The sequence below is a fragment of the Sphaerodactylus townsendi genome, linkage group LG10 (genome assembly GCF_021028975.2).
Source record: "Sphaerodactylus townsendi isolate TG3544 linkage group LG10, MPM_Stown_v2.3, whole genome shotgun sequence".
Taxonomy (NCBI): domain Eukaryota; kingdom Metazoa; phylum Chordata; class Lepidosauria; order Squamata; family Sphaerodactylidae; genus Sphaerodactylus; species Sphaerodactylus townsendi.
Window position 1 is genome coordinate 828,579 of NC_059434.1, and position 25,700 is coordinate 854,278.

The 25,700-nt window shown below is 46.5% G+C and overlaps 2 protein-coding genes across 3 annotated transcripts in view; both read right to left on the reverse strand.

Moving 5' to 3' along the window:
* ITFG2 (integrin alpha FG-GAP repeat containing 2) overlaps positions 1-21,659 on the reverse strand; it is a 44,577-nt gene extending 22,918 nt beyond the window's left edge. Inside the window, exons 1-6 of the mRNA XM_048509979.1 lie at positions 21,290-21,659; positions 19,980-20,021; positions 16,136-16,313; positions 15,532-15,671; positions 10,996-11,147; positions 2,880-2,974 (exon numbers count right to left, since the gene is read on the reverse strand). Of these exons, the coding sequence (XP_048365936.1) occupies positions 2,880-2,974; positions 10,996-11,147; positions 15,532-15,671; positions 16,136-16,313; positions 19,980-20,021; positions 21,290-21,292 (610 nt within the window). The 5' untranslated portion in view covers positions 21,293-21,659. The remainder of the gene's footprint in view (positions 1-2,879; positions 2,975-10,995; positions 11,148-15,531; positions 15,672-16,135; positions 16,314-19,979; positions 20,022-21,289) is intronic.
* FKBP4 (FKBP prolyl isomerase 4) overlaps positions 11,378-25,700 on the reverse strand; it is a 49,463-nt gene continuing 35,140 nt past the window's right edge. The window contains exons 9-10 of one of the 2 annotated variants that reach the window (XM_048509977.1): positions 24,436-24,675; positions 11,378-11,440 (exon numbers count right to left, since the gene is read on the reverse strand). In XM_048509977.1, the coding sequence (XP_048365934.1) occupies positions 11,393-11,440; positions 24,436-24,675 (288 nt within the window). In that variant the 3' untranslated portion in view covers positions 11,378-11,392. Of the gene's footprint in view, positions 11,441-23,149; positions 23,828-24,435; positions 24,676-25,700 lie in introns of those variants that run through there. The other variant, XM_048509978.1, reaches the window with a different exon arrangement.

The window sequence follows — 25,700 nt, forward strand, 5'->3', positions numbered from 1 at the left end:
TGCCCACGTCCTTTTTGAAGTGAGGCCTCCAGAACTGCACACGACGCTCCAGGTGAGGACTGACAGATGCGGTGCACAGTGGGACTGTGACATCTTGTGATTGGGATGCTGATACACCCCGAGATTGCAGGAGCCTTTTTTGCCACTGCATCACACTGGCTGTTCATGTTTAACTTACTGTCCACCTGTATCCTAAGATCTTGTTCGCACACACTGATATTCAGTAGTGCTTCCCTCATCCAGAGGCAGACCTCGGCACTTATCCTTGCTGAACTGCATCTTGGTCACATCCGTCCACTTTTCCAGTGTGTTCAGATCTCACTGAATTCTATCTCCACATTCTGGTGTATCAGCTGCTGCTCCCAATTTGGTATCATCTGCAAATTTAATGAGCAGTCCCTCTACACCTTCATCTATCATTTATACAAATAGTGAAGAGTGCTGGGTCCAGAACTGAGCCTTGTGGCACTCCACGGGACACCTCCCTCCATTCGGATGAAATGCCACTGACTCTTCGAGTGTGGTTCCCTATTTGCTTATCATCCTGGAATCCAGTCCACAATCTTCTAGTTTACTGATCAGGACATCATGGGGAACCCTGTCAAAAGCTTTACTGAAATCCAGGTAACAACATCGACAGCATCCCTCGATCTAGTAGACTCGTAATGCAATTATAGAAGGAAAAACCTGCTGGGGACAAATCCGTGCTGCCTTCCCTGGACCAACAGGCTGTCCTTCAGATGCTTGCAGATCGATCCCTTCAAAACCTGCTCCAGTATCTTCCCTGGGACAGAGGTGAGACTGGCTGGCCTGTGAGTTCCCGGGTCATCCCTCCACGCCTTTCTCCACGCCTTCTGCTTGAGTTTCTCCATTTCCACGCAACAGTGGGCCTGTTGCCTCCTTCACCTTGCATTTGCTCCTCACATATCTGAAGAAGTCTTCCTTGTTGTAGCGAGTCTTACAAAGCATCAGCTCACTGTGAGCTTTAGCCTCTGTGATGGCTGACCTACAGTGTCCGGCAACCCACAGATATGCTTCTTCAGAGGTATCCCTGTCCCTCCATTTCTTGTACTTTTGCTGATTATGTAGTTCTCTTTTCTTCCAATTATAGAAGGAAAAACCTGCTGGGGACAAATCCGTGCTGCCTTCCCTGGACCAACAGGTTGTCCTTCAGATGCTTGCAGATCGATCCCTTCAAAACCTGCTCCAGTATCTTCCCTGGGACAGAGGTGAGACTGGCTGGCCTGTGAGTTCCCGGGTCATCCCTCCACGCCTTTCTCCACGCCTTCTGCTTGAGTTTCTCCATTTCCACGCAACAGTGGGCCTGTTGCCTCCTTCACCTTGCATTTGCTCCTCACATATCTGAAGAAGTCTTCCTTGTTGTAGCGAGTCTTGGTTCCCCTATCATACTTCCTTCTTGCTGGAAAAGCGGTGGCTTGAGCAAGAGCTCCTGTTTTAGGAGAGCTGACCCTTCCTTTCCTTTCCATCCATCTTGTCCACGGAATGACTCTCATTGTACCTCTGAGTTTACTAACATCTGCCCTACTAGAATCTAAAAGGCAAGCGTGGCTTCAAACTTCCTTGGTCCCCCACAGCAAAAACGATTCTAGAAGGACAAAGTCACTTCTCCCCAAGGTCCCCATCTCTTGTCTGAGCACCTCATAGCTTCCTCCACCATTTAATGAAAGAAGTTGTCAGCCAGGCAGATCGGGAACTTGTGTGACTGTGGATGCTTTTCAGAGTTAGTTCCCCAGCACACAACAGCGAAGTTAAAATCACACGTCATGTTTTCTGGATGCTCTGTCAAGCTGTTCGAGGGGGACACCATCCTCCTCCTCACCCTGGTCAGGAGGTCTGTAGCAGACTCCAGCCACGATGTGGTGCATCCTTCCTTCCCTTATCTTCTTCCAGATACTTTCCACGGTGATGTCCCCCTCCTCCAGTGTCTCCTGACAAGCAAACCCTCTCATCACATACAGGGCCAATCCGCCTTCTCTCCGACCCTTCTGGGTTTTTTTTGAACAACTCAAATCCATGTACCCCGACAGCCATTGCCTCGGACCCTCCTATCTGCGAGACCGCATCACCTCCTATGTTGGACTGTGACAATTCTGCTCATCAGGTGCCAACCTGCAAATGGACAAAATCAACAACTGCCTGTACTGACCTGTCTGTCAAGACCAGCTGTTTTGCTGAATGGTCTTGCCATGTCTCCAGGGGAGGCCAGGAGGTTGTGTCTGTCTGTACTGAGTTCTGTGGTTTAAACCAGAGCTGGGCTATGTAGGAATGTGTGGGTTTCACTGCAGCGCCTTTCTCAGGCCGGGCACCTGCTTCTTTATCTGGGGGTGGCCTTGAGAAGTAGCTTTTCTGTTGTGGCCTCTGCCTTGTGGAGCAGCTTGCCTAAGCAGGTCAAGGCGGCTCCCGCGCTCCCATGGCTTTGTGTAAACAATGCAAAACTGAATTTTCAGGAGGGCTTTTCTATACAGGCAACAGAGACGCACCAAACCAAATGAACAAGTTACTTGGAAAAATTATTAGAGACTGTGGTGTGCACTACTGCGTGTAGTCTGCTGAAACTAGAATCCTACTATGCATCTTTGCATCATTTAATCTGTCATATTAATGCTTATGCTTTATTCAGTTCTGTTTTTATACTTCTGGTTGGTTCTACAACCCTAATCCGACTGCACTGTTTAATAAATGTTCTACCCATCAATTGTATTTCCTCTGTGTAATCTGCCATGAATCCACATCAAAAAGGTAGATATTACATTAATTACATTCATGTAAAAAAGTAAGACCATGAGCCCGGAATTCATGGACAGGCGGTGCCGAGGCTGCTTCTTCGTTTTGCCAGGTCCAGAATTTCTGCCACTCACCTCTGCCAATGTTGCCAACAAGATGAGTTGAAACGTTCTTGTTATGAATTCTACCTGATGTCTGATGGACAATCACATCCCGAACTGGGGTTTCCCTAGAAGAAACCAATGCCTAAAGTTATACAGGATATCTGATTGGAATTACACAGCTTTAAGGTGGACAATGAAAAAACTACAATTATTAAAATGTTTTGATTCCTGGGCTTAACCATCAATCAAAAGCTACACTGCATCCAAAAAATCAGAGACTGAGCTTAGGAAGCACAGCTATGAAGAAACCAGAAAAGACCCTTTTGTAAGGAGTTGTGGCTAGATACCAAGATCACAATGATTCATACTAATATTGTATGCTCCATTATGGCTATGAAAGTTGGACAATGAAGACAGCTGACAGGAAGAAAACTGATTCACTTGAAATGTGGTGCTGGAGAAGAGTTTAATAGATACCACGAATCACTAAAGGTAAAAAATGCTTGCTTAACTGGGTGACAGTTGTGTTAAGAAGACAGAAGTTACAGCAAGGAAAATGGTGGGACTTTTTGTCTACTTCATAGCACAGGTCCACACAAGCACCACCAGGAACTTGAAGAAGAGACAGGATGTTTACGAGGCTGAAATGGAGTGATACTTTCTGATACAGGGGAAATGCAGAAGAGGAGTAGTAGTAGTAGGAGTTTGGATTTATATCCCCCCCTTCTCTCCTGTAAGAAGACTCAAAGAGGCTTACAATCCCCAATCCCTGCCCCCGGCCTCAGTGCTTATAAAAGCAGCTCACCAAGGTCGAGGATGGCAAACTCCCCTGCCCTACCCTCCCCCGCCGCCCCACCAGCTGGGCTCCCAGCCGGCAGCCAGCAGCCCCTTCTGCCCTCCCCTCTGGGCAGAGGCGTAGCTAGGGGAAATGGAGCCCGGTGCAAAATCTGAGTTTTGGGCCCACCCCCCCAATGGGTGGGGGTGGATTTAAAAGGAGAATCTGGGGAAATTCGGGGTGTGCCTGCTGTCAGGGGTGCAATTGTTAAGCTAGCAGCACCGAACTTTTGAAGTGAGTATCTTTAAGAGACTCTCCTAATGATACCACCCAGGTTTGGTGAAGTTTGGTTTATGGGGTCCAAAGTTATGGACCCTCAAAGGTGTAGCCCCCATCTTCTATTAGCTCTCATTGGAAACAATGGGGGATAAGGGCACTCCCTTTGGGAGTCCATAGCTTTGTACCCCCCAGACCAAACTTCACAAAACCTGGGTGGTATCAGTAAGAGACTCTCCTGATGATTCTACCCAGGTTTGGTGAAGTTTGGTTCATGGGGGCCAAAGTTATGGAACCTCAAAAGTGTAGCCCCCATCTTTTATTAGCTCCCATTAGAAACTATGGGGGATGGGGACACCCATTTTGGGAGTCCATAACTTTGGACCCCCTGAATCAAACTTCACCAAACCTGGGTAGAATCATCAGGAGAGTCTCCCAACAAATCCCTGAAATTTTGGTGCTTCTAGCCTAAAACCAGTGCCCCCTGCAGGCCAAAAACCAAAAAACACAAAAAATACAAAAAAACTACAAACGGGGCGGAGTTTCGGACATGCAATGGGGGGGTTTGAACCCGAGAACCCACCCTTACCTACGTCCTTGCCTTCCCCCCCACGACAAATATCCTGTGAGGTAGGTGGGGCTGAGAAAGCTATGAAGAGCTTTGACTAACCCAAGGTCACCCAGTTGGCATGTGTTGGACAGGGATGTAGGTGTAGAATTTTTATGGGGTGGGTTCGGGGGGCGGACCCTACCCCAACCACCCCTGGGGGAGTGACCCCATCTCCCCAAGCCCCTCCTCCAGCCTGCAAACCAGCAGGAGCTCAGGAAAGAAAGTCTCGCCTCTTGTGAGGCCTGCTTTGCAAGAGGCAAGACTTTCTTTCCTGGGCTCCGGCTGGCTTGCAGCTTGCAAATGTGCGATGCGGGCTGTGCCTGTGTGGGCGCACAGGAGCACCCGCCCCTGCTGGACATGCAATGGGGGGGGTTTAAACCCGATAACCCCCCCTTACCTACGTCCCTGGTGTTGAAGTGCACAGGCTAATCTAGTTCACCAGATAAGCCTCCACAGCTCAAGTGGCAGAGTGGGTTCATCAGATAAGCCTCCACAGCTCAAGCGGCAAAACCAGTTCCCCAGATTAGAGTGCACCTGCTCTTTAACACCATCCCACACTGCAGGTCCAGCTAACAATGTATGCAGATGATCTGCTCTTGTGAAGACAGATTTGACAAAATGTGTACAACTTTCAAAATGTAATCAAATTTCTAGTCTTAGGGTAAATTGCACAAAATCTAATATGCTTTGCTGTAATATTCTGTTGGCACCGTATGTGCAACGTAGCAAGCTACTCAAACATCTGGTATATCAGGAGGCAACAGTAGGCATGAAAGAACCACACAGAAACAGCAGGTCTTGTTCCAAACAAAGGAAGGCTTTATCTTCAGTTTCAAACAACAAGAACACAGTGCTGTACAAAATATTTCTTCCGGTAGAACAGTATTACACGTGACTCACACTCCACCAAAATCACTAAGCAGAAGAAGCAGGAGTGGATTCTGTTTAGTGACATAGTTGTCTCCACCGATCATATTTCAGGTGATCTCATCTGCACCTGGACTGACGCAGGCTGACCTTTAAGTCTTTTTGCTGACATACACATTCCTCAACTCAGAATATCACTTTGTTTTTAACATTTCCCCCTATAATTCAACTGAAATCCTCTCAAACCCTAAATATGCCACCAGCATACAAGAGTTTTAGATACCTCAGAATATCCATCCCTAAAAATGTAAACAGAACTTATCAACACAATCATATTAAAAATGTGGAATCAGATATAAAAGGATCTTATGAAATGGGCAAAGCAAAAACCACCACGTCTACTCAAGCTGCTATGATCAGAATGTTTGTTTTTCCAAATTATCCTTTCTATTCCATGTGTTACCTCTTCATATTTCACAAGAACATCTGAAAGATTGGAAATTAAGACTAGACCAATTTATTTCTAATCCTAAAAAGTCAAGAATTCTAAAAAGTCAAGAACTCCTCAGGTAACACCCTATTTGAGAAGAAGGATGGGGTATTCCAGTTCTCTATCCCTACTATGATTTATATCAATTGAGTAATCTAATCTCTTATTTGTTCTTCCCAAGGAAATAGCTTGGCTATACAAAAATGTAATTTTTTTTGGGGGGGGGGGGTTTCAGTTATTATATGATAGTGTCTGAAGAATTGCTTAAAATCCTTTATGGCCCTATACTGGTATGGAAGAAATGGAAAACGGTATTTACAACCACAGACCTCTCCACTGACTCCCACTGGACACCATCCCAAATTTGCTTCAGCAAAAAAAATGTTTTTTAGATGTAGAGATTCCTTTATAAATCAAATAACATTTATGGATGCAAATACTATGCTTGTTAAAGATTTTTTTTAGTAGTTGGAGTATTAACATTTGGAAAGATATTGAATAGTTCTATCAGAGGATATATAGTTTTTTGTCTTTTTAAAAGAAATGAACGTGTAAAGTCTCAGCCATCTTGGAGGGAAGGACCCCTTGTTTTTTGTTCTGTGTTTTCTTTACCATAACTTGATGGTATTATCTTTTATACGGTGTATGAGATTACTGTATGGTTCTTTTCTTTCTTTTATTGTATAGTTCTGTATGTACATGAAAGAACTGTTTAGCCACGGTTTGCTCAGAACAGATATAACATTTCCTGGTTCATGCAAACCCACTTTAAATCATGATTTCAGATCCTGGTTTGCAGCCAATCTTTAGCTATGGTCTATATGGTTCATTAAGAACATAAGAATATAAGAACTAGCCTGCTGGATCAGACCAGAGTCCATCTAGTCCAGCACTCTGCTACTCACAGTGGCCCACCAGGTGCCAGTGGGAGCTCACATGCAGGAGGTGAAAGCAATGGCCTACTGCTGCCACTCCTCCTGAGCACCTGGTCTGCTAAGGCATTTGACCGTCAGAAGTCAAGGAGGGGATCCAGATTGGTAACCATAGATGGAACTGCTCCAAAGATATGTCCAAGACACTTTTAAAGCGCCGGGTTGGTGGCCATCACCACCTCCTGTGGCGGCATATTCCAGAAACACCAATAATCGCTTTTATTAGTCCTAATTCTTAACGCAGCATTTTCAATGAATGCCCCCTGGTTCTAGTATTGTGAGAAAGAGAGAAAAATTTCTCTCTGTCAACATTTTCTACCCCATGCATAATTTTATAGACTTCAATCATATCCCCCCTCAGTCTCCTCTCCAAACGCAAGAGTCCCAAACACTGAAGCCTCTCCTCATAAGGAAGGTGCTCCAATCCTTCAATCATCCTCGTTGCCCGTCTCTGCACTTTTTCTATCTCCTCAATATCACTTTTTTGGGGTGGCGACCAGAACTGAGAACACAGTACTCTCCAAGTAGGTGAATTAGCACCCCGGCACTTTATAAGGGCATGACAATCCTTGCAGTTTGTATCGAATTCCTTTCCTAGTTATCCCCAGCATAGAGTTTGCCTTTTTAGCAGCTGCCGTGCGTGAGTTGATACTCCCATGGAACTATCGGCTAAGATGCTTTAAAATACTTTCCTGGTCTGTGACTGATAGCACTGACCCTTGGCCAGCTTGTATGTGAAGTTTAGATTTTTTGCCCCTATGTGCATCACTTTGCATTTTGCTACTTTGAACTGCATTTTGCCATTGCTTAGCCCAATCGCTGTTTGTCAAGGATGAGCTTGGAAACAACGCCAATCCTTTGTGGTTCCCACCACCCTACATAATTTGGTATCATCTTGCAAACTTGGCCACCACGCTACCCACCCCTACTTCCAGGTCATTTATGAATAAGTTAAAGAGCACCTGGTCCCAAAAGCGGATCGCTTGGGGGACACCACTCCCTACATCTCTCCATTGTGAGAACTTCCACATTTTATACCCACCCTTTGTTTCCTGTTCCTCAACCAGTTTTTAATCCATAGGAAGACTTCCCCTCCTACTCCTTCATTGCTGAGTTTTCTCAACAGTCCCTAGTGAGGAACTTTGTCAAAAGCCTTTTGGAAATCCAAGTAGACAATGTCCACTGTGGTTTCCCCTTATCCCACATGCGCTGTTTATACCCTCCAACGTTTGGCAAGACAGGACTTGCCTCTGCAAAAAAGCCATGCTGACTCTTCCTCAGCAGGTCTTTGCTTTTCTACATGTTTTATAATTTTATCCTTTAATGATAGATTCTACTAATTTACCAGGAACAGATTGTCAAACTGCAGTAGCACTGTAATTTCCTGGGTCCCCCCTAGACCCTTTCTTAAAGATTGGTGTGACATTGGCCATCTTCCAGTCTTCAGGAATGGAGGCAGATTTCAGGGATAAGTTGCATATTAAAGTGAGAACATCAGCAATTTCATGCTCTTGGATGAATGCAATCTGGGCCAGGGGATTTGGTAGCATTTAGTTTATCAATGGCTGCCAGAACTTCTTCCTTGTCTACCACTATCTTCGCTAGTTCCTCGGATTCACCTCCTAAGAAGCTTGGTTCAGGTGCAGGAATTTTCCTCACCTCCTCTTGGGTGAAGACAGATGCAAAGAATTCATTCAGCTTCTCTGCAATCTCCCTCTCGTCTTTTAGCACACCGTTTGTTCCTTCGTCATCCTAAGCGAGACCTACCCGCTTCCTAGCTGGCTTCCTGCTTTTGATGTACTTGAAGAACTGTTTGTTGCTGGTCTTGATGTTCGCAGCCATGCGTTCCTCATAATCCTTTTTTTGCCTCCCTTAAAGCTAACTTGCTTCTCTTTTGCCACCATTTGTGTTCTCTCTGGTATTCTTCATCAGTTAAGTTGGACTTCCATTTTCTAAAAGACATCTTTTTTTTCCTAATAATTTCCTCAACTTCCCTTGTTAACCATGGTGGCTTTCTTTTGGACTGGGCGCTGCCTTTCCTAACCTACAGAACACATTCCATACATGTGACACTCAGTGCAAAACACTGGAAAGCCCCCATCCCCCTGCTGGCTTCCTGTCTTCATATCTAATTTTGTTTAGATATTCAAATACTGATTTTAATTAGTGCCTCCCTCTTAAGGTTTCTATACCTTCTACTATCCCTTAAAATATGTTTTATTAAGTAAAACACTCAGCCCTTTCTGGCCCACTCCTCTTCTCCACTGCTCTTCTTTTCTGCTGGTTCCAGAGACTAACTGAAAAGATTTAAAAATCTGAGAAGCCCCACCCCTCAGCAGCTCCACCAATCAGCAGCCCCAGGACAAGGAGAAAAAAGAGAAAACCCCTGTTTAAGATACACTGTTTAAAAGATGTGGCTTTGAGAAAAGCCCTCTGCAAAGAAAAACCAGAGCTCACTCAGCCCTTTCTGGCCCACTCCTCTTCCCCACTGCTCCTCTTCTCTGCTGGTTCTAGAGACTAACTGAAAAGATTTAAAAATTTGAGAAGCCCCACCCCCCTTGGGTCCTGATCAGCAGCCCCAGGACAAGGGAGAAAAAAAAAAAAACCCCTGTTTAAAATACGCTGTTTTAAAAGATGTGGCTTTGAGAAAAGCCCACTGTAAAGAAAAAACCAGAGCTCCTCCTTTCTGGCCCACTCATGCTCCTCTTCTCTGCTGGTTCCAGAGACTAACTGAAAAGATTTAAAAATTTGAGAAGCCCCACCCCTCAGCAGGTCCACCAATCAGCAGCCCCAGGACAAGGAGAAAAAAAAGAGAAAACCCCTGTTTAAAATACACTGTTTAAAAGATGTGGCTTTGAGAAAAGCCCACTGTAAAGAAAACCCACAGCACCCTCAGCCCTTTCTGGCCCACTCCTCTTCTCCACTGCTCCTCTTCTCTGCTGGTTCCAGAGACTAACTGAAAAGATTTAAAAATTTGAGAAGCCCCACCCCTGAGCAGCCCCACCAATCAGCAGCTTCAACAGCCTCCACCAATCAGCAGCCCCAGGACAAGGAGAAAAAAAGAGAAAACCCCTGTTTAAAATACACTGTTTAAAAGATGTAGCTTTGAGAAAAGCCCTCTGTAAAGAAAAACCAGAGCTCACTCAGCCCTTTCTGGCCCACTCCTCTTCTCCACTGCTCCTCTTCTCTGCTGGTTCCAGAGACTAACTGAAAAGATTTTCACCAATACATTGTCACCAATACATCTAATTCTCAACAAAGCCAAATCTGTGGACACTTAAATCCACAGATCAGAACTGTAAAAAGACAAAACACATCTTTCTGCAAACTGGAAAAATGTTGCTGGTTTGCAGAAAAATCTGGAATCCTAACATATTGAAAGTCTGCCTCCCAAATAATAGAAATATTATGCTTGTAGCTTTAACAAATGAATACCCCTCAATGGTTACTGCTAGGCAACCACAACAACATTGTCAGACCTCCAGGCTTAGCTTCTGTCAGTTTTCAGCTGTGAAGGAGGATTCATTTGGGCCGGGCCAGAAAGCAACTAGTGGAAGTCTTGCTATCATCCGACCTGCATGTCTCATCCAGGCCCAGATGCTGGCTACTGTTCAAAAAAGCCAGTGTGGGGAAGTGGTTGACATTTTAGAGCAGCATCTGAAAGACCCAGGTTTGGATCACCACTACGCTGAGGAAACTCACTGGGTAACCTTAGGACAGTTACACATTCTCAGTCTAACTTACCTCACAGTAATGTTGTGAGGATAAAATGGATGACAGAAAAACGACGCAGGTTGCTTCGGGTCCACATTGTAGAGAAAAGTGGGGTATAAATGAATTTAATAAGTATTGTTGAAGTTGGGTGGCAGATAAAAGGTAGACTGGTTGGTAGATGGGAAGAAAACAGGAAGTATGGAAAAGGGAGAGGTTTGAGGGCTTTGGGGGAAGGGAAAGAGGAAATACTGGGGGAGGGGAAAATGAGATTCCCCCATAACTCCTTGTGGATCCCCCTCTTGTTTAGACATGTAAAAGTAATGATTAAGCAATGTCTACACACTGCATAATCCAAAGACACTACAATGACAAACACAGCCACAGTTCTTCCCCCCAAATTCAGTAACAACACATATAACCTAACTACAGAGATACTGCTAGAAGTGTCCCCACCTGCCTTCACTGGATACTGGAAGACTTACCGGCCAGCGGCAGCACTGTCTGCCTCCCCCTCTGCCGGTTGCTGGTGACCCACTTTCCAAGTGCAGAGAAGGATTGCGTAGCCACAGCCAGGCTGAGAAATGATCATCTCGGGAGCACCATCAGGGCCTGGATTCACAGACAGGCTGTCTACCTGTTCTAGCACAGAAAGGGAGAAACAACGCTAGCAGAAAATATCATTTGCCTTCTGGAAAAGAGGGAACAGCGAGAGCTAGTGAGAGCACAAACACCTGCCTCCTACAAGGATGGAAACTTGATCAGAAAAGAAAAAAACAAAGAAGGGTTTGAAATGACAAACTGCAGTGCCGATTGCATTACCTAGAACAGGCTAAACAGGTTCACAAGTTTCTAGGAGCAAGTCCGTGTAGTTGAGCAGGGTCACAACAATGGTAAAATCACAGAAATGCAAGCTAATTCAGGTTCCAGCTCTAAGAGGAAATGCCACACCAGGTCTCAACAGCTGAAGAAAGGAATCACATCTTTATCTCTCCAACCAGCCACAGCCATATGGTTTACTTACCATCCCTCCTCTGAAAAAAAACTCCAGGGCCCACATAATTCTCCCTAACAAGAGATCAGTCTACCAGCCTATGCTAGATATTGCAGCAAGTTCACATAGTTACCAATTAATAGAACAGCTAACTACCATAACTACTAATGATGAGCACATAACTACCAATAGCTAGCACAGCTCCTTGGTTATGGTTATGAAATGCACAGATACAGAATGGGTGACACCTGGCTTGACAACAGTATATGTGAAAGGGATCTTAGTAGATTGAGGGACGTAGCAAGTACCTGTCTATTCTGCATTGGTCAGATCTCACCTGGAACATTGTATACACTTCTGGGCACCACAATTCAAGAAGGATATTGACAAGCTGGAACGGGTCCAGAGGAGGGCAATCAAAATGGTAAAAGTTCTGGCGTCCATGCCCTACAAGGAGAGCGAGGGAGCTGGGTATTGTTTAGTCTGGAGATGTGAAGGTTAAGGGGTGACATGATAGCCATGTTTAAATATCTGAAGGGATGTCATGTTGAAGATGGAGCAAGTTAATTTTCTGCTGCTCCAGACACTAGAACAAGGAGTAATGGATTCAATGTACAAGAAAAGAGATTCCACTTAAAAATTAGGACAAACTTCCTGACCATCAGGGCTGTCTGACAGTGGAATAGGCTGCCTTGCAGTTTTGTGGAGTCTCCTTCTTTGGAGGCCATCTGTCGGGAGTGCCTTGATGGTGTGTTCCTGCATGGCTGCAGGGGGTTGGACTGGATGGCCCTGGTGGCTCCTCCAACTCCATGATTCTATGATTTGTTTTGAAAGTTGAATTTGGGGTATGTTAGGTACAGAAATTAAAGGCTCTATTTCACAGCTATGACAATTTGCACAGAACACCGTAGTTCTTTCAAAATCTGGCACCTATGTTATGCCCCCCCTCCCTTTGTGGGCCTTCAAGGGCATTTGGTGGCCACTGAGAAAAACATGATGCTGGCCTGGATGAACGACTAGGCCAGTGATGGCGAACCTTTTTGAGACCGAGTGCCCAAATTGCAACCCAAAACCCACTTATTTATCGCAAAGTGCCAATGCGGCAATTTAACCTGAATACTGAGGTTTTAGTTTAGAAAAAACGGTTGGCTCCGAGGCGTGCGTTACTCGAGAGTAAGCTTGGTGGTAGTCGGCTGCTTTGCTTTGAAGCAATCTGCAACTCTTTCAATGGGTGAATCACGACCCTAGGAGGGTTTACTCAGAAGCAAGCCCCATTGCCAGCAACCGAGCTTACTCTCAGGTAAAGGATCGCGCTTCAGTTCTTCGCATGAAAATCAGTGGGGTTTAACAGTGCTTAACAGGGTTACCTACACTGCTTCCCCAAAAGTAGGTCATAGGTTTAATGGTAATAATCGAGCCCAGCGGCCCAGGCCAGCCTAGATGGGTGTGTGTGTGTGTGGGGGGGGCACTCTGTTTGCATGCAGGGGTGTAATGAGGCAAAACATTTTTGCACCAGGTCATTGGCGCCTGCAGGTGGTGCATTTTTAGATATATCGGCACCAAAATTTCAGCGTATCATCAGGAGACTGTCCTTATGCTACCCCCCAAGTTTGGTGCATTTTGGTTATGGGGGGACAAAGTTATGGACCCTCAAAAGGGTTGCCCCATCTCCTTAGCTCTCATTGGAAAGAATGGGGGATGGGGGCACCCCTTTGAGGGTCCATAACTTTGGCCTTCCTGAACCAAACTGCACCAAACCTGGGGGGTATCATCAGGGCAGTCTCTTGATGAGACCCTGAAAGTTTTGAGATTGTGCCTTCAGAAATGTGCCCCCCCGCCCCGCCTGCAACCCCCATTGACAGCAATGCAGAAAACTCAACGCAGAACAAAGATTCTTGGACAAATTTCTGGGATGTTCCTGCAGGGGGCGCATTTTTGGACGTATCGGCACCAAACTTTCAGGGTATCATCTGGAGACTATCCTGATGGCACTCCCCAAGCTTGGTGCAGTTTGATTCAGGGGGACCAAAGTTATGCACCCTCAAAGGGGGTGCCCCATCCCCCATTCTTTGCTAAGGAGATGGGTGCTATCCTTTTGAGGATCCATAATTTTGGCCCCCCTGAACCAAACTCCACCAAGCTTGCGGGATGCCATCAGGACAGTATCCAGATGATACCTTGAAATTCTGGTGCTGATACGTCCAAATGAATCAGCAACATACCAGTTGGCTATCAAGAATCTTTATTCTGCGAGTTTTCTGCATTCTAATCCAATGGGGGTTGGAAAACTCTTCGAGGAGTAGTACATTTCTGAAGGCACAGTCTCAAAACTTTCATGGCCTCATCAGGAGACTGCCCTAATGATACCTCCCAGGTTTGGTGCAGTTTGGTTCAGGGGGGCCAAAGTTATGGACCCTCAAATCTGTAGCCCCCATCTCTCATTAGCTCCCATTAGCTCTCATTAGCTCCCATTAGCTCTCATTAGCTCCCATTGGAAACAATGAGGCACCCCCTTTGGGAGTCCATAACTTTGAACTCCATGAACCAAACCTCACCAAACCTGGGGGGTGTCATCAGTAGAGTCTCATTAAGATACTCTGAAATTTTGGTGTTGCTAGCCTAAAAACTGCGCCCCCTGCAGGCCAAAAATGGAAAACCACTAAAAATACCCCAAAACGACCCCTGCATTTTTGGTGCCCACCCCAAGGTGGCGCCCTGGGAAGCTGCCCACCTTGCCCAATGGGCATTACACCCCTGTTTGCGTGTGCCCACAGAGAGAGCTCTGAGTGCCACCTCTGGCACCCGTGCCATAGGTTCGCCATCAGTGGACTAGGCTGATCTGGCTATTTTAATTCAGCATCTACACGGATGTGGTTTTATCCCCTAGGTTGCTTCTTCTTGGTGTACCTGGGGCATCCTTGATTATGAAGAGCCTGTTTCTGCACAGGTATGCAAAGAAGAAGGCTGGTTTTTATACCCCACTATTACCTACCACAAGGAATCCCAAAGTGTCTCACAGTTGCCTTTCTTTCCCCTCCCACAACAGACACCCTGTGAGGTAGGTGGGGTTGAGAGAGTTCTGAGAGAACAGTGACTGGCCCGAGGTCACCCAATGGAACAGGGATGTGTATCTGAGTGAAAAAAATGCATTCTTGAAACTATGTATTTGCCAGATATAACCAATCAATGCCTCTTTGATATATGTAACCAGCCTTCTATATGTTAACACTGCCATCTGTGCATTCTTTCCTTGACCTGTGCTTTATGGCTTTGCATGCTTTGTAGTAAACTAGGCATTCCCTGCGTCTCCTGCCCCGTGAGAAAAGAGTTACAACTGCTATCCTGTTGTGGGCAGGAGACCAGGTGGCTCCTTTGCTATCTGTTGCTGACCTTGAGGCAGTCTCTGTTCCAGAGGTTACCTCTGGGAAGTTGAGAAGGGGGATCCGTTAGGGGATCTATGGGCTTGTAAATGTGTCAAACTCCCCGCTCAGACAATAACTCGCTTGAAGGGTTCAAAGATTTTACTGAAGACATGGGAGTAACAGCGAAAGACAGTTCTGGCAAAAGGGCACCAAAACTGTTGATAATATGTTGTAGCAAATCCCCCCTCCCATGTGAACGAAGACAGTAGAAAGAGCCCAGACTGAGAGCTTGTCCCAGCCACAGAGCTCCAAGGCCAGAGAAACAGATAAGCAGCACCCGCAAAAGCAAAAGCTCTCCCCAACACTTCCCCCTCGCAGCAAACGGCATCCTGACCAAGTGCCGGTTTCTTTAGAACAGGCTTTGCCAAGTACGGTGCTTCGAAACCTCATCAGTAAATGCTGCTGACTGATGCTTCAGAGTCCGTTTATTGTCTTAAGGTTCTGAGACCTAATACCAGCATATGTAGGAGTGGGGAGACAAACCTGGGTTACCAGATTAGAGCCCGCCATTCATGTGCAGGAATGGGGAATCAAACCCGGTTCTCCGGGCAAGATTAGAGCTCTCAACCACTGCGCCACCCTGGATCACACTCAGCATTTGCTACCTGTCCATCTAGCAGCCACTTCTTGAGCAGCACCAGTTGACCAGAAATATTCTCTGAACTCTCAGGTGAGTCTTCCCAGCGAAAGGCTCGCACGACACGGTCTGTATAGCCCACCACCAACTCATTCTTCCCATCTCCATCTGTTGACAGCACAAAACAGAGTCAAAAACCTCGTCTCAAGTCAGTATCGCAATATTACAATTTGTGCTCATGGCAGAGGCAGAAAAAGTGGCTCACGCCGTCACAAAATGCTACATTCCATAAACAAAGAAACTGAAGGTATGCAAATATATCCCATATAGCAGCAAAGCTCAATTAGTAAACTAATCAGTGGGTCACTAGTTTTTGTTAGTGGGAGAAGAGGAAGGCAGGCTTGTTGATGCCAATTCTGTTCTATTACAGAAAGGTGATCGATATCACTGACCAAGGACCCCAAGTAACATTCCTGACCAAGTCTCGGAAGAACAGCTGAGGTCATGACCAGAAGGGACACTTGGAGGGAACTCTGCTCCCACTTGGGCTTCTGCCGCCCCCCCCCCCCCGCATTTTACACCAAATTGCCTCCCCGTTTCTACATAGTGTGTGCCCCAAAGTCCTTGCTCACCAATGTCACTGATCAAAATAACTTTGGTGTTGGCAGGAATGTGCTGCTTGAATCCCAGCTTCTGGTCCTCAGTTGTTGGGGGCTCGTGGTGGCCAGAGGCATCCAGGTGCTTCACAGGTGGGGGAGTGAGGTCAAACAGATGAAACCAGCCTTCGGCACTCATTGCAACAATCAGGTTCTGACAGAGAAGTTTCATGATCAGTGAAGCAACACAAACAGGCAGCAGTTCTTCCATGCAGGACAGGAATGAGCGATAACAGTGAGGCAAAGCCTAACAAGGCTGCAGGGCCAGGTGAAGGAAGCCTGGGGGATTGCTGAAGCCTTGAGCAGAAACAGACGAGTGGAATCAGTCCCTGCACCAGCACCAGCTTTCATTTGGTGGATTCACATACAAAGCTTCTTGTATTTTATCAGGAGAAGGAGGAAGGCATTTAATACAACCTGTGTTCTAATAAGGCTCAGTTTTTCATCTCAGCCTTTGAGCTCAAAAGTCCAGTGATGAAACTTGAAAGACCAAACAAAGCCGAGCCAATATGTACAGTGCAGAGAAGGGCAACGAGGATGACTGAGGGACTGGAGCACCTTCCTTATGAGGAGAGGCTGCAGCATTTGGGACTCTTTAGTTTGGAGAGGAGACCTCTGAGGGGGGATATGATTGAAGTCTATAATATTATGCATGGGATAGAAAATGTTGACAGAGAGAAATTTTTCTCTCTTTCTCACAATACTAGAACCAGGGGGCATTCATTGAAAATGCTGGGGGAAGAATTAGGACTAATAAAAGGAAACACTTCTTCACGCAACGTGTGATTGGTGTTTGGAATATGCTGCCACAGGAGGTGGTGATGGCCACTAACCTGGATAGCTTTAAAAGGGGCTTGGACAGATTTATGGAGAAGTCGATCTATGGCTACCAATCTTGATCCTTCTTGATCTGAGTTTGCAAATGCCTTAGCAGACCAGGTGCTCGGGAACAGCAGCAGCAGAAGGCCATTGCTTTCACCTCCTGCATGTGAGATCCCAAAGGCACCTGGTGGGCCACTGCGAGTAGCAGAGTGCTGGACTAGATGGACTCTGGTCTGATCCAGCAGGCTCTTTCTTATGTTCTTATGTATATGCAGAGACATAGAACCATAGAGTTGGAAGAGACCACCAGGGCCATCAAGTCCAACCCCCTGCAATTCAGGATCACACAATTAAAGAACTCCTGACAGATGGCCATCCAGCCTCTCTTTAAAAACTCCCAAAGGAGATTCCACTACACTTCAAGGTGGTACATTCCACTGACAAACAGCCCTTACTATGAGGAAGTTTTTCCTGATGTTTAGGTGGAATCTCTTTTCCTTCACCTTGAACCCATTACTCCTAGTCCTAGTCTCTGGAGCAGCAGAAAACAAGCTTGCTCTCTCACCAACATGACATCCCTTCAAATATCTAAACTATCATGTCACCTCTTAACCTTCCCTTCACAAAACTAAACATCCCCAGCTCCCTAAATCTCTCCTCGTAGGGCATGGATTCCAGACCTTTTACCATTTTGGTTGCCCTCCTCTGGACCCATTCCAGCTTGTCAATATCCTTCTTGAATTGCGGTGCCCTGAAGTGTACAGGTGAGGTCTAACCAATGCAGAATAGAGAGGTACAATTACATTCCTCAATCTTGATACTATAATCCCATTGATACAGCCCAGAATCACACTGCCAACTCATGTTCAGTTTGTGGTCTACTAAGACTCCCATCTCATAGAGCAGCCTTGCTAGAACGGTTCTTTTCAAACTGAAGGCAGGGCCACAGCAAGCACACAGGCGGCCCACAAAGGCAGGAAAGGCAGCACTTGAAAAATCTGCATAACAAAAAATGTCTCTAGCCTAATCTTTTTGCTGCTTCAAAGCCAGAAGAGAATGTTTCACCAGCAGGAAATCAATTACTCAGGTCCAATTTATTATTTATTTATTGAACCTATGCCACACTTTTCTCTCCAGCAGAGACCCAAAAAAAGTTTACACCGTTGTCCTCTCCTATAGTCATCATCAGAAGTGATATAAACCCCGGAAATTTGCACCATGACAATTCTCTGCACTTTTTTTTTATTATTATTATTATTATTATTATTATTATTATTATTATTATTATTATTATTGTTGTTGTTGTTGTTTATTTGTATTTATTGTTGTTGTTGTTGTTTATTTATTTATTTATTTAATGTGTATGTATTTATTATTATTATTATTATTATTATTATTATTATTAATAATAATAATAATAATAATAATAATAATAATAATAATAATAATAATAATAATAATAATGTTTATATACCGCCCTCCCCCGAAGGGCTCAGGGCGGTGAACAACATATAAAATAGAGCACATATATCAGATTAAAATCCGTTAAATATCAGTTAATACAGGCTCTAATGAATATAAACCCTACCACATTAAAATGCAGCACTTGTAGAAGAATCCTCTATTGAATGTCAGTGTGTCATTCTGGGTCTCTACAAGACTGGGAAGATGTCACATCAACGCCTGACAGGGACTGTACAGGATATTAGATTCAAGAATGTCAAAGTATAAGCTTTCAAGAATCAAAGCTCCCTTTGTCAGAGAGTGTCCCAGTCAGAAGATGGAAGGGGTGCTGTAAAGAATGTTCCTAAAAGATGCAAAGGTAGAATGCATATTGCAATCAGCCTGATTAGAGAAGAGGGAAGATTTGCTCGGGGACTGAAAAGTAACATCTGTAGTGAGATAAAAATCCCACATTACTATTCAGCCTGTGAAGTCCATTTGTGAATTAATCTCATTCATCAATCTTGTGCTGTAATTTCCCTTGGAAATTTCTTTGCCTCTGGACCACCATTCTTACATCAAAACTGCTGACCTAAGCGTCACTCAGTAAGCTTCCATAGCAAAGTTAAGGATGAAACTAACATCTGAACATTGGCTTTTGTGCAGTGGCTGCTGTTGAAAAGTAGTGAGTTATGCAAATCAGATGGTAGCAGGGTAGCCTGGCCCCCTTGATGAGTCCTCCCTCAAAGGCAAAACAGCTCTAGAAAGGGCCTGACACCTCAACCTGTTTTTATACTGGAAGAAACCAAGGCTGAAAGGCTGGCAATACTGTTGTAGTTTCCTGGCAATGGCCACTGACAGGGTATTTGTTTCTTAGAACTGCAAGTGTTCCTTCCATTCTTTTAGGGAGACTGGTCCCACTCAGTGCTTTTTTTCCCCTTGGATTTTTCACCACAAGCCCTGGAACTTTGGATTTCTAGAAGAGATCACAGCATCTATTCCACTTGGCTGCAGTCTCTAGATTTAAGCATCCATACATGGACTCACGTTCAGAATTAGATACATTGGTACTGTGCTGACATAGGGCAGTAGTTAAGTCATGGCTTCACTTACTATCCCCATACTTTGAGAGTGTAGGTAAAGCATGCAAACTGAAGGGCTTTTGATTGTAGAGTTCCTACCCAGGAGGTTCTGCAGATCTCTCTAGCACTGATGTTCAGGGGTGGAAGCACCACTTCTCTCAGAATGATTCTGACTGTCTACTTGCATACAGGTCCCACTGATTTCAACCGGACCCATTTCCTAATAACGGTATTACAGTGTGTAACCTGCACTCTCCTTGCAGCAACCTCATGCCGCGTCTGTTCTCAAGCGAAAGGCAGGGAACCAAAGGAGGCTGCAAGTCCAGCAACCCACACACTGAGCATTCCCTCGGACATGTTCCTTTTCCATAGCTGGAAAAGGAGCTGGAAGCTTCCAGACCACTAGACCAGCAATGACAGTGCAGCACTGCACACCAAGGAGACAAATACAAAACAGAAGAGAAAGTGTTTACCTTTCCTTTATTGCACACATCTCCAACACCAACACAGGTGAGCTGGAAGAGAATATTTTCTCTTAATTAATTCTAATACAAATGGTCAATGAAACAGTTTAAAGAAGAGTGGGAAAGACAGAAAAGGCACCCACCACTGGAACTAAAGAAACTAAAGCGAAGTGAATTTCTCAGCTAGAATAGGATTCCGAGAATCCCTACCAGGACATCCAAATTATCCCAAAGATTAATCAGCCACCTCCCCTCCCCAATGATGGTTTCCTTCCATGCACATGGAAAGTAGTTGGAGCAGCCAGCTCAGCTGCTGCTCCCCTCCTTTGGCTTACGCCTGGCTACACAGGCGAGATTCCAAGGAAATTGCAGCCAGCCACAAAGTCACCACTCCGCAAATTACAGATTCACGCTTTTGCACAGCAGCTCCGCTAGAGATAGAAGCACATCCCCTCCTCCCAGAGTAGGCTCTGGCCTAGTTTTCACAAACAACAGAGAAGGTCAGCACATGAACTGCACCCTCTTGGGCTGGATGTCTGAAGCTGCAGGTCTGAATTCCATCACACACAATTCCCTGCACAGAGAGGACGATATCTCTGCTTTGCAGGCAGGACCTCATCTCCAGCCGCAAAAGCATTTCATGGGGCCGGATTTAGCGGAGCCAGACCCCCGGGACTGATTGCGGGAGAATGGATTACCACAACACCCTCAGCCAAGGAATTACTTATGGTTTTGGACGCCATTGTCCAGGATGAGCTGTGCCACGGAACAGATGGCCGCTGGTGGGACCTCCAGGGTCCTTGTGGATTTCTTGTGGCCTTCCAATACCAGGGACACCCGGGTAAGTCACGTGATTGGGCGGGAGTCAGTGGGTGCTTTGCAATGGGGCTGCGCTTGTTGGGAGATCTCTGCAGGGCCGCAGCCCGAATTCTTCTCAGTGGGATCTCGGCAGAAGTCTGCTTCAGGCAACCGGCGCCGGGCTGACTCGGCCTTCCAGCCTCTCGAGGTTGGGGGGAAAGGGTCTGACCCTCTGGGGAGGACGGCAGCGTCCACAGATCCCGCGCCTGGCGATTAGTCGACGCTGTCCTTTATTACGGCGGGGTCGCTAACGGACGGTTACTTACGCCCAGGACTGATACGCCGACCTTACTGCTTTAGAGCCAGGCTGGCACCGCTCAAAGGGGCGCGCTGGCACTCCGGATTGCCAGCCGGACCTAATTCCCATCAGCCCCTGCCAGCATGGCCAGGAACCCCCCGGGTTTTCCGAGTGGGGAGGAAGTAGGGAGGCGCTGTGGACGCCACGAGGACCCGATACTGACCATGCCGTGGCAGAGGCGCAGCGCTGGAGACTACGCTCTCGTGGCTTACTCTTGTGAATAGAGCACCTTCCCGCCAAGGTCGCATACCACTTAATCGTTCAGCTGCGGCACGGGGGGGGGGGGGGGAGGGAGGCGGTGAGCGGTGAGCTGCCCCTTGGCTGACCCCCCCCCGCCCGCCCGCCCTCCCCCGCCCGCACCGACCGCGTCGTTGTCGGCGTCGCCCAGGCACACGGCGTGCGGGAACAGGCTGCCGCCCGCGAAGTCCAGCACCAGGCGCCGCACCGAGCTCACCGACCGCATCTCGCCGCCGCCGCCGCCGCCGCCCGAGGAGGGCGAGCCCAGCGCACAGCAAGCCCCGCCCCACCCCTACGGGTGCTGCCGGGGGTCATGCCGCGCTTAAGCTACTTATAACTTCTAGCCGGAGGGGCCAGGCCAAAGAACGGGGAAACCGAGCGAAATACCTCCTGGCAGGGACCCAGGTGCAGCTCCTCCATTATTAAAGTGCCAGCGCTGGCCGCCCCCTCGCTGGAAGAGGACGCCGCCCGCCCGCCCCGGTTGGCTGGCAAGGAAGGGGGGGGGGGGCTCGTTCCGCACGAGGCCGCTGCTGCCGGCGTGGACGCGCTCGGGCCTAGAGAGACCCCCCCCCCCCGGTCAGCTGCTGCGGGCACAAGGCGGGACTAGTTATTGCGGAGGGTCGGAGGGCCGCTGGCCAGGGAGAGCTGCTCCCGGGGGTGACGTTCGCTGCCAGCGCCCCCTCTCCTTCGTCATATGGCTGCCTTTCTCCAGCTCACCCCACAAAGGAAGCCGGGTCTAGGACTTGATACCAGGCGGGCCAGTGAGCAAAACCTGGGCTGGGCGGCCCTTCCTGCTTTAGGCCCACTCCACGCAAGGCTCGTGTGCCTAGATTCACAAGTAGCACTTTGGTATTCTGCAGGAGCAAGCACAAAATCGACTAAATCAACTTGGGACTGAATAGAAGAATACCACTTGTTTGAACCCAGGGCCATAATGACAGGCACAGTTGTACTGGATACATGCTAGCCAAATGGCCCTTTCCAACATTTCCCTCATTTGCATTAGATCACTTCTGACTGAGAATGTTGTTATAACTTCGGACAGGCCTCAGTATACACACTCCTATGGTGTAGGAATGAGCTTTATATCAAATGCAGGGACGGTAGAACATTTTGCATCTAAAATCTATCTTTGCACATATGTACAAATGCTTCCCCATCCTTTAGTGAAGCAGTCAGAGGAGCAATTCCTGGTCCAATGCTAGCCACTATACACTATGCTTTTCTCACACAATGAATCCCAATAGTCCAACCATCCTTTCGGGGGGGGGGGGGAAGGTGCAACAGCAGGGTTTGTTAATGTATTCAGGCACATTTCAGATGTTTGTTGAGGTGTACTACTGTTGTAGAATTCTTCCCTTCTCAATAGAGAAGGCTCACTTCTCTGACCGTATGCCTTTTGTTCCAAAGCGCTTCAGATTGAGATGCAACACGTTCATAGCTGCTAGAGCTCCCTTGCTCCCAATCCAAGAGAAGGATTTTAGGGTGTATTTTTTACCCTCAGTGCAAGGTAAAGAAGTACTCTGTGGAAATTACTAGTGGGAACTTGCTGACAGTATAGTGATGGAGGAACGGATGGATACATCATTTAAAATTTAAGGTATGTCCATTGTCTGTGATACCCAAATAGACATCTGCCTACTTATGGTTTTGACTTGGCTCCATCACATTTCAACCAAACAGAAAGAAGTTCACTTTAGCAAGTCTAGCTCACTTCATGGATGGGAAAGGAAATTAGTAATTGAAAACCAACATTTTGCCAAACAAACATACAATCCATTCAATCTTCTCAGGATTTTTTGGTGCTTTATTGCTCAAGCTTTGGACTTCAAAGTCTTTGCCTTCAGCAATGTGCCAAGAAGGAGGCATTACAAGAAGGGGAAACACTTGCCCATGGGAGGAAGAGGGCCTGCGCTGACAGGAAACAAGACGGAACAAGGCTGGAGCAGGAGGAGGGACACAGTGGTTGTCTTCGTTCACAAGTCTCCTGTACAATGACTTTTTCTTGCACGGATATGCCCACTACTTAAAAAAAAAAGTCAAGGGAACTAACTGAAGCAGCAGGATTGAGATCAGGCTGAGATGGAACGAGCACAAGAGAGAAGGGCCAGTGAGAGAAATGGACTCTAAGAGGGAGAGATCCTGAGGGAACTCCCCCAGAGTCAGAATGCAAAAATGAATAAATAAAAGTCCCTAAGATAACACCAGGTCTGTTCTGCCAACAATATTTCCTACACAGGCAGACACAAAGTGATACCACCGTCTCTGCCCCTTGTCCAGGGCGGATGGAAGGAATAAAGGGTCTAGGGTGTGGAAGCTCTTTAGGTTTACCAGGAGCTAGTGGAAGAGGATCTTACGTATCAGAAGAAACTTCATCAGCGATCTGTTTTTTTTCATCAGCTCCCGTTTTTGGTATCATCTTTCATGCCGAGGTCTTCTTTACGAGACTGTATCCCGGCTCCAGCTAGAGAGAGGGGGGAAAAGCCCAAAGTGAGAAAGACAGTCTGTTTGGCCTCCATCATGCTGTTTGTGAGGCAGGTTTCAAAGCTTGAGATTCAATAAATGCAGGTAACATGGACAAATACCAGCAACACTATCAATAGATCTAAAGCCCACCAGTATTAATATTCATGGCATAAAACAAGGATGTCTTGACCTAAATAAAGCCAACACCATCATATCTCTGAAGCAAAGCAGGGTGAGACCTGATTAGTCGGTCCAGGGCCACTATGCAGATGCAGGCTATGGCAAACCACCTCTGAAAACTTCACCAGGTGTCACCATAAATCCGCTTCAACGTAATGGCCATGAGATGAGAAGGTAAAGAGAGATTAGAATATAAATGGCCAGTCTGCCAGGTCACAGGAAAAGGTCACAATACACAACCCTAGAGCAATGACAGTAGTAGAATGGTGTTGGACTCCCCGCTACCGGATTTTCCATTGAAATCTGGATAGAGGCGAAATATTGAATTTCACTATCTGCCAGTCAAAACGCAAGCCCTTCGGGGATGGGGCAGTATAAAAGTTTAAGCAATAAATAAATAAATAAATAAGCATGATTCTGATTTACCTTGGTTTCTTTATCCGCAAGCCTCTGAAACATGTTGGCATACATCTTCTTTTCTCTCTCATGCTGCTCACGTATTTTCTGCTGACAAATGATCAGCTGAGCTTTTGCTGCTTTGTTGCTTGGATAGAGCTGCAGCACCTTCTGGAAATCCGCTCTGGCTAACTCAAAGTCATTGACAGCAAGCTGGGCTTCACCACGCCTGAAGAGGCCTTTCTCGTTGCTGCCATCCAACTCCAGGGCCTGGTAGTCAGGGAAGACAAGGTGCAAATGAGCAAGAGAACTCCAGGCAGTGAGGAGGGGCACATAGCTAAGCTTCCCTGGTGCTGCAGGGAAATTCAGGGCTTTGAGATGCAAGGCAGGGCCCAAGTGTGGAGCATATTCCAAATACAAAACACCTAAAATGGGGGGTGGGGGTGGGGAGAGGAGAAACCTAAGAATTGATAAAACAGCATCAGCCCCAATTACATGTGTCAAGGCAGACCCTGCCTTGGTGCAGTAACAGAACCAAGCTTAACTTCCCTCCTCAGCAATAGATACCATGAAGCATTTATTGAAGACATTCAAGAAAAGATTTTAAAAGCATCACATGCCGTTCAGTAGCAGTCAAAAGGCACAGAAAAATAAGAAAGTTAGACTGGCTAACTACAACTTGTACAGCACAGATATCAGTTTCTTACAGCTAAAGCATGGTGTGCTAGAGCATGCAACAAGTGTCTTCAGGCAGCTCAGATGGGCTCAGTAGAGGAAAGTAAGAAGTGAAATGGAAAAAGAAGTGTCTTCTTCCATCCTAGGCTACATTTTACAGAAAATGCATGCCATAACCTCCTGGCCTTCCTCAACCAGTCACAGGACTGTCTCCAGGGAATATCGTGGACCGGAGAAAGCCCCCCCAGATCTTGGAACTGATAATTTTACAAACTGATGGTCCTTTAGTGGATTAAACCACAGGTGTCAGAGCTACTTGCAGCCCTCCCAAGATTATCCATGAGCAATAGCAGATTCCCAGTACAGCCCCTTGCACCAGTGCAAAGTAATTACTCATGTTAGGAAGGGACCAGTGGAAATTGTAGTTCATGAATGTCTGGAGGGCTGTGAGTTTGACACCCCTGGATTAAACTGTCTCAAAATCCAGTTCTGTAAAATTTACATTCTAAATCGGGCCTCATCAAGCACAGTCAAGTAGGTCATCTCTGGATTGTGATAGCGGACTGATACCTGGAACATCTGAAATGGTCACGGAACAGAAGCCCCCCGCCCCTTACCAG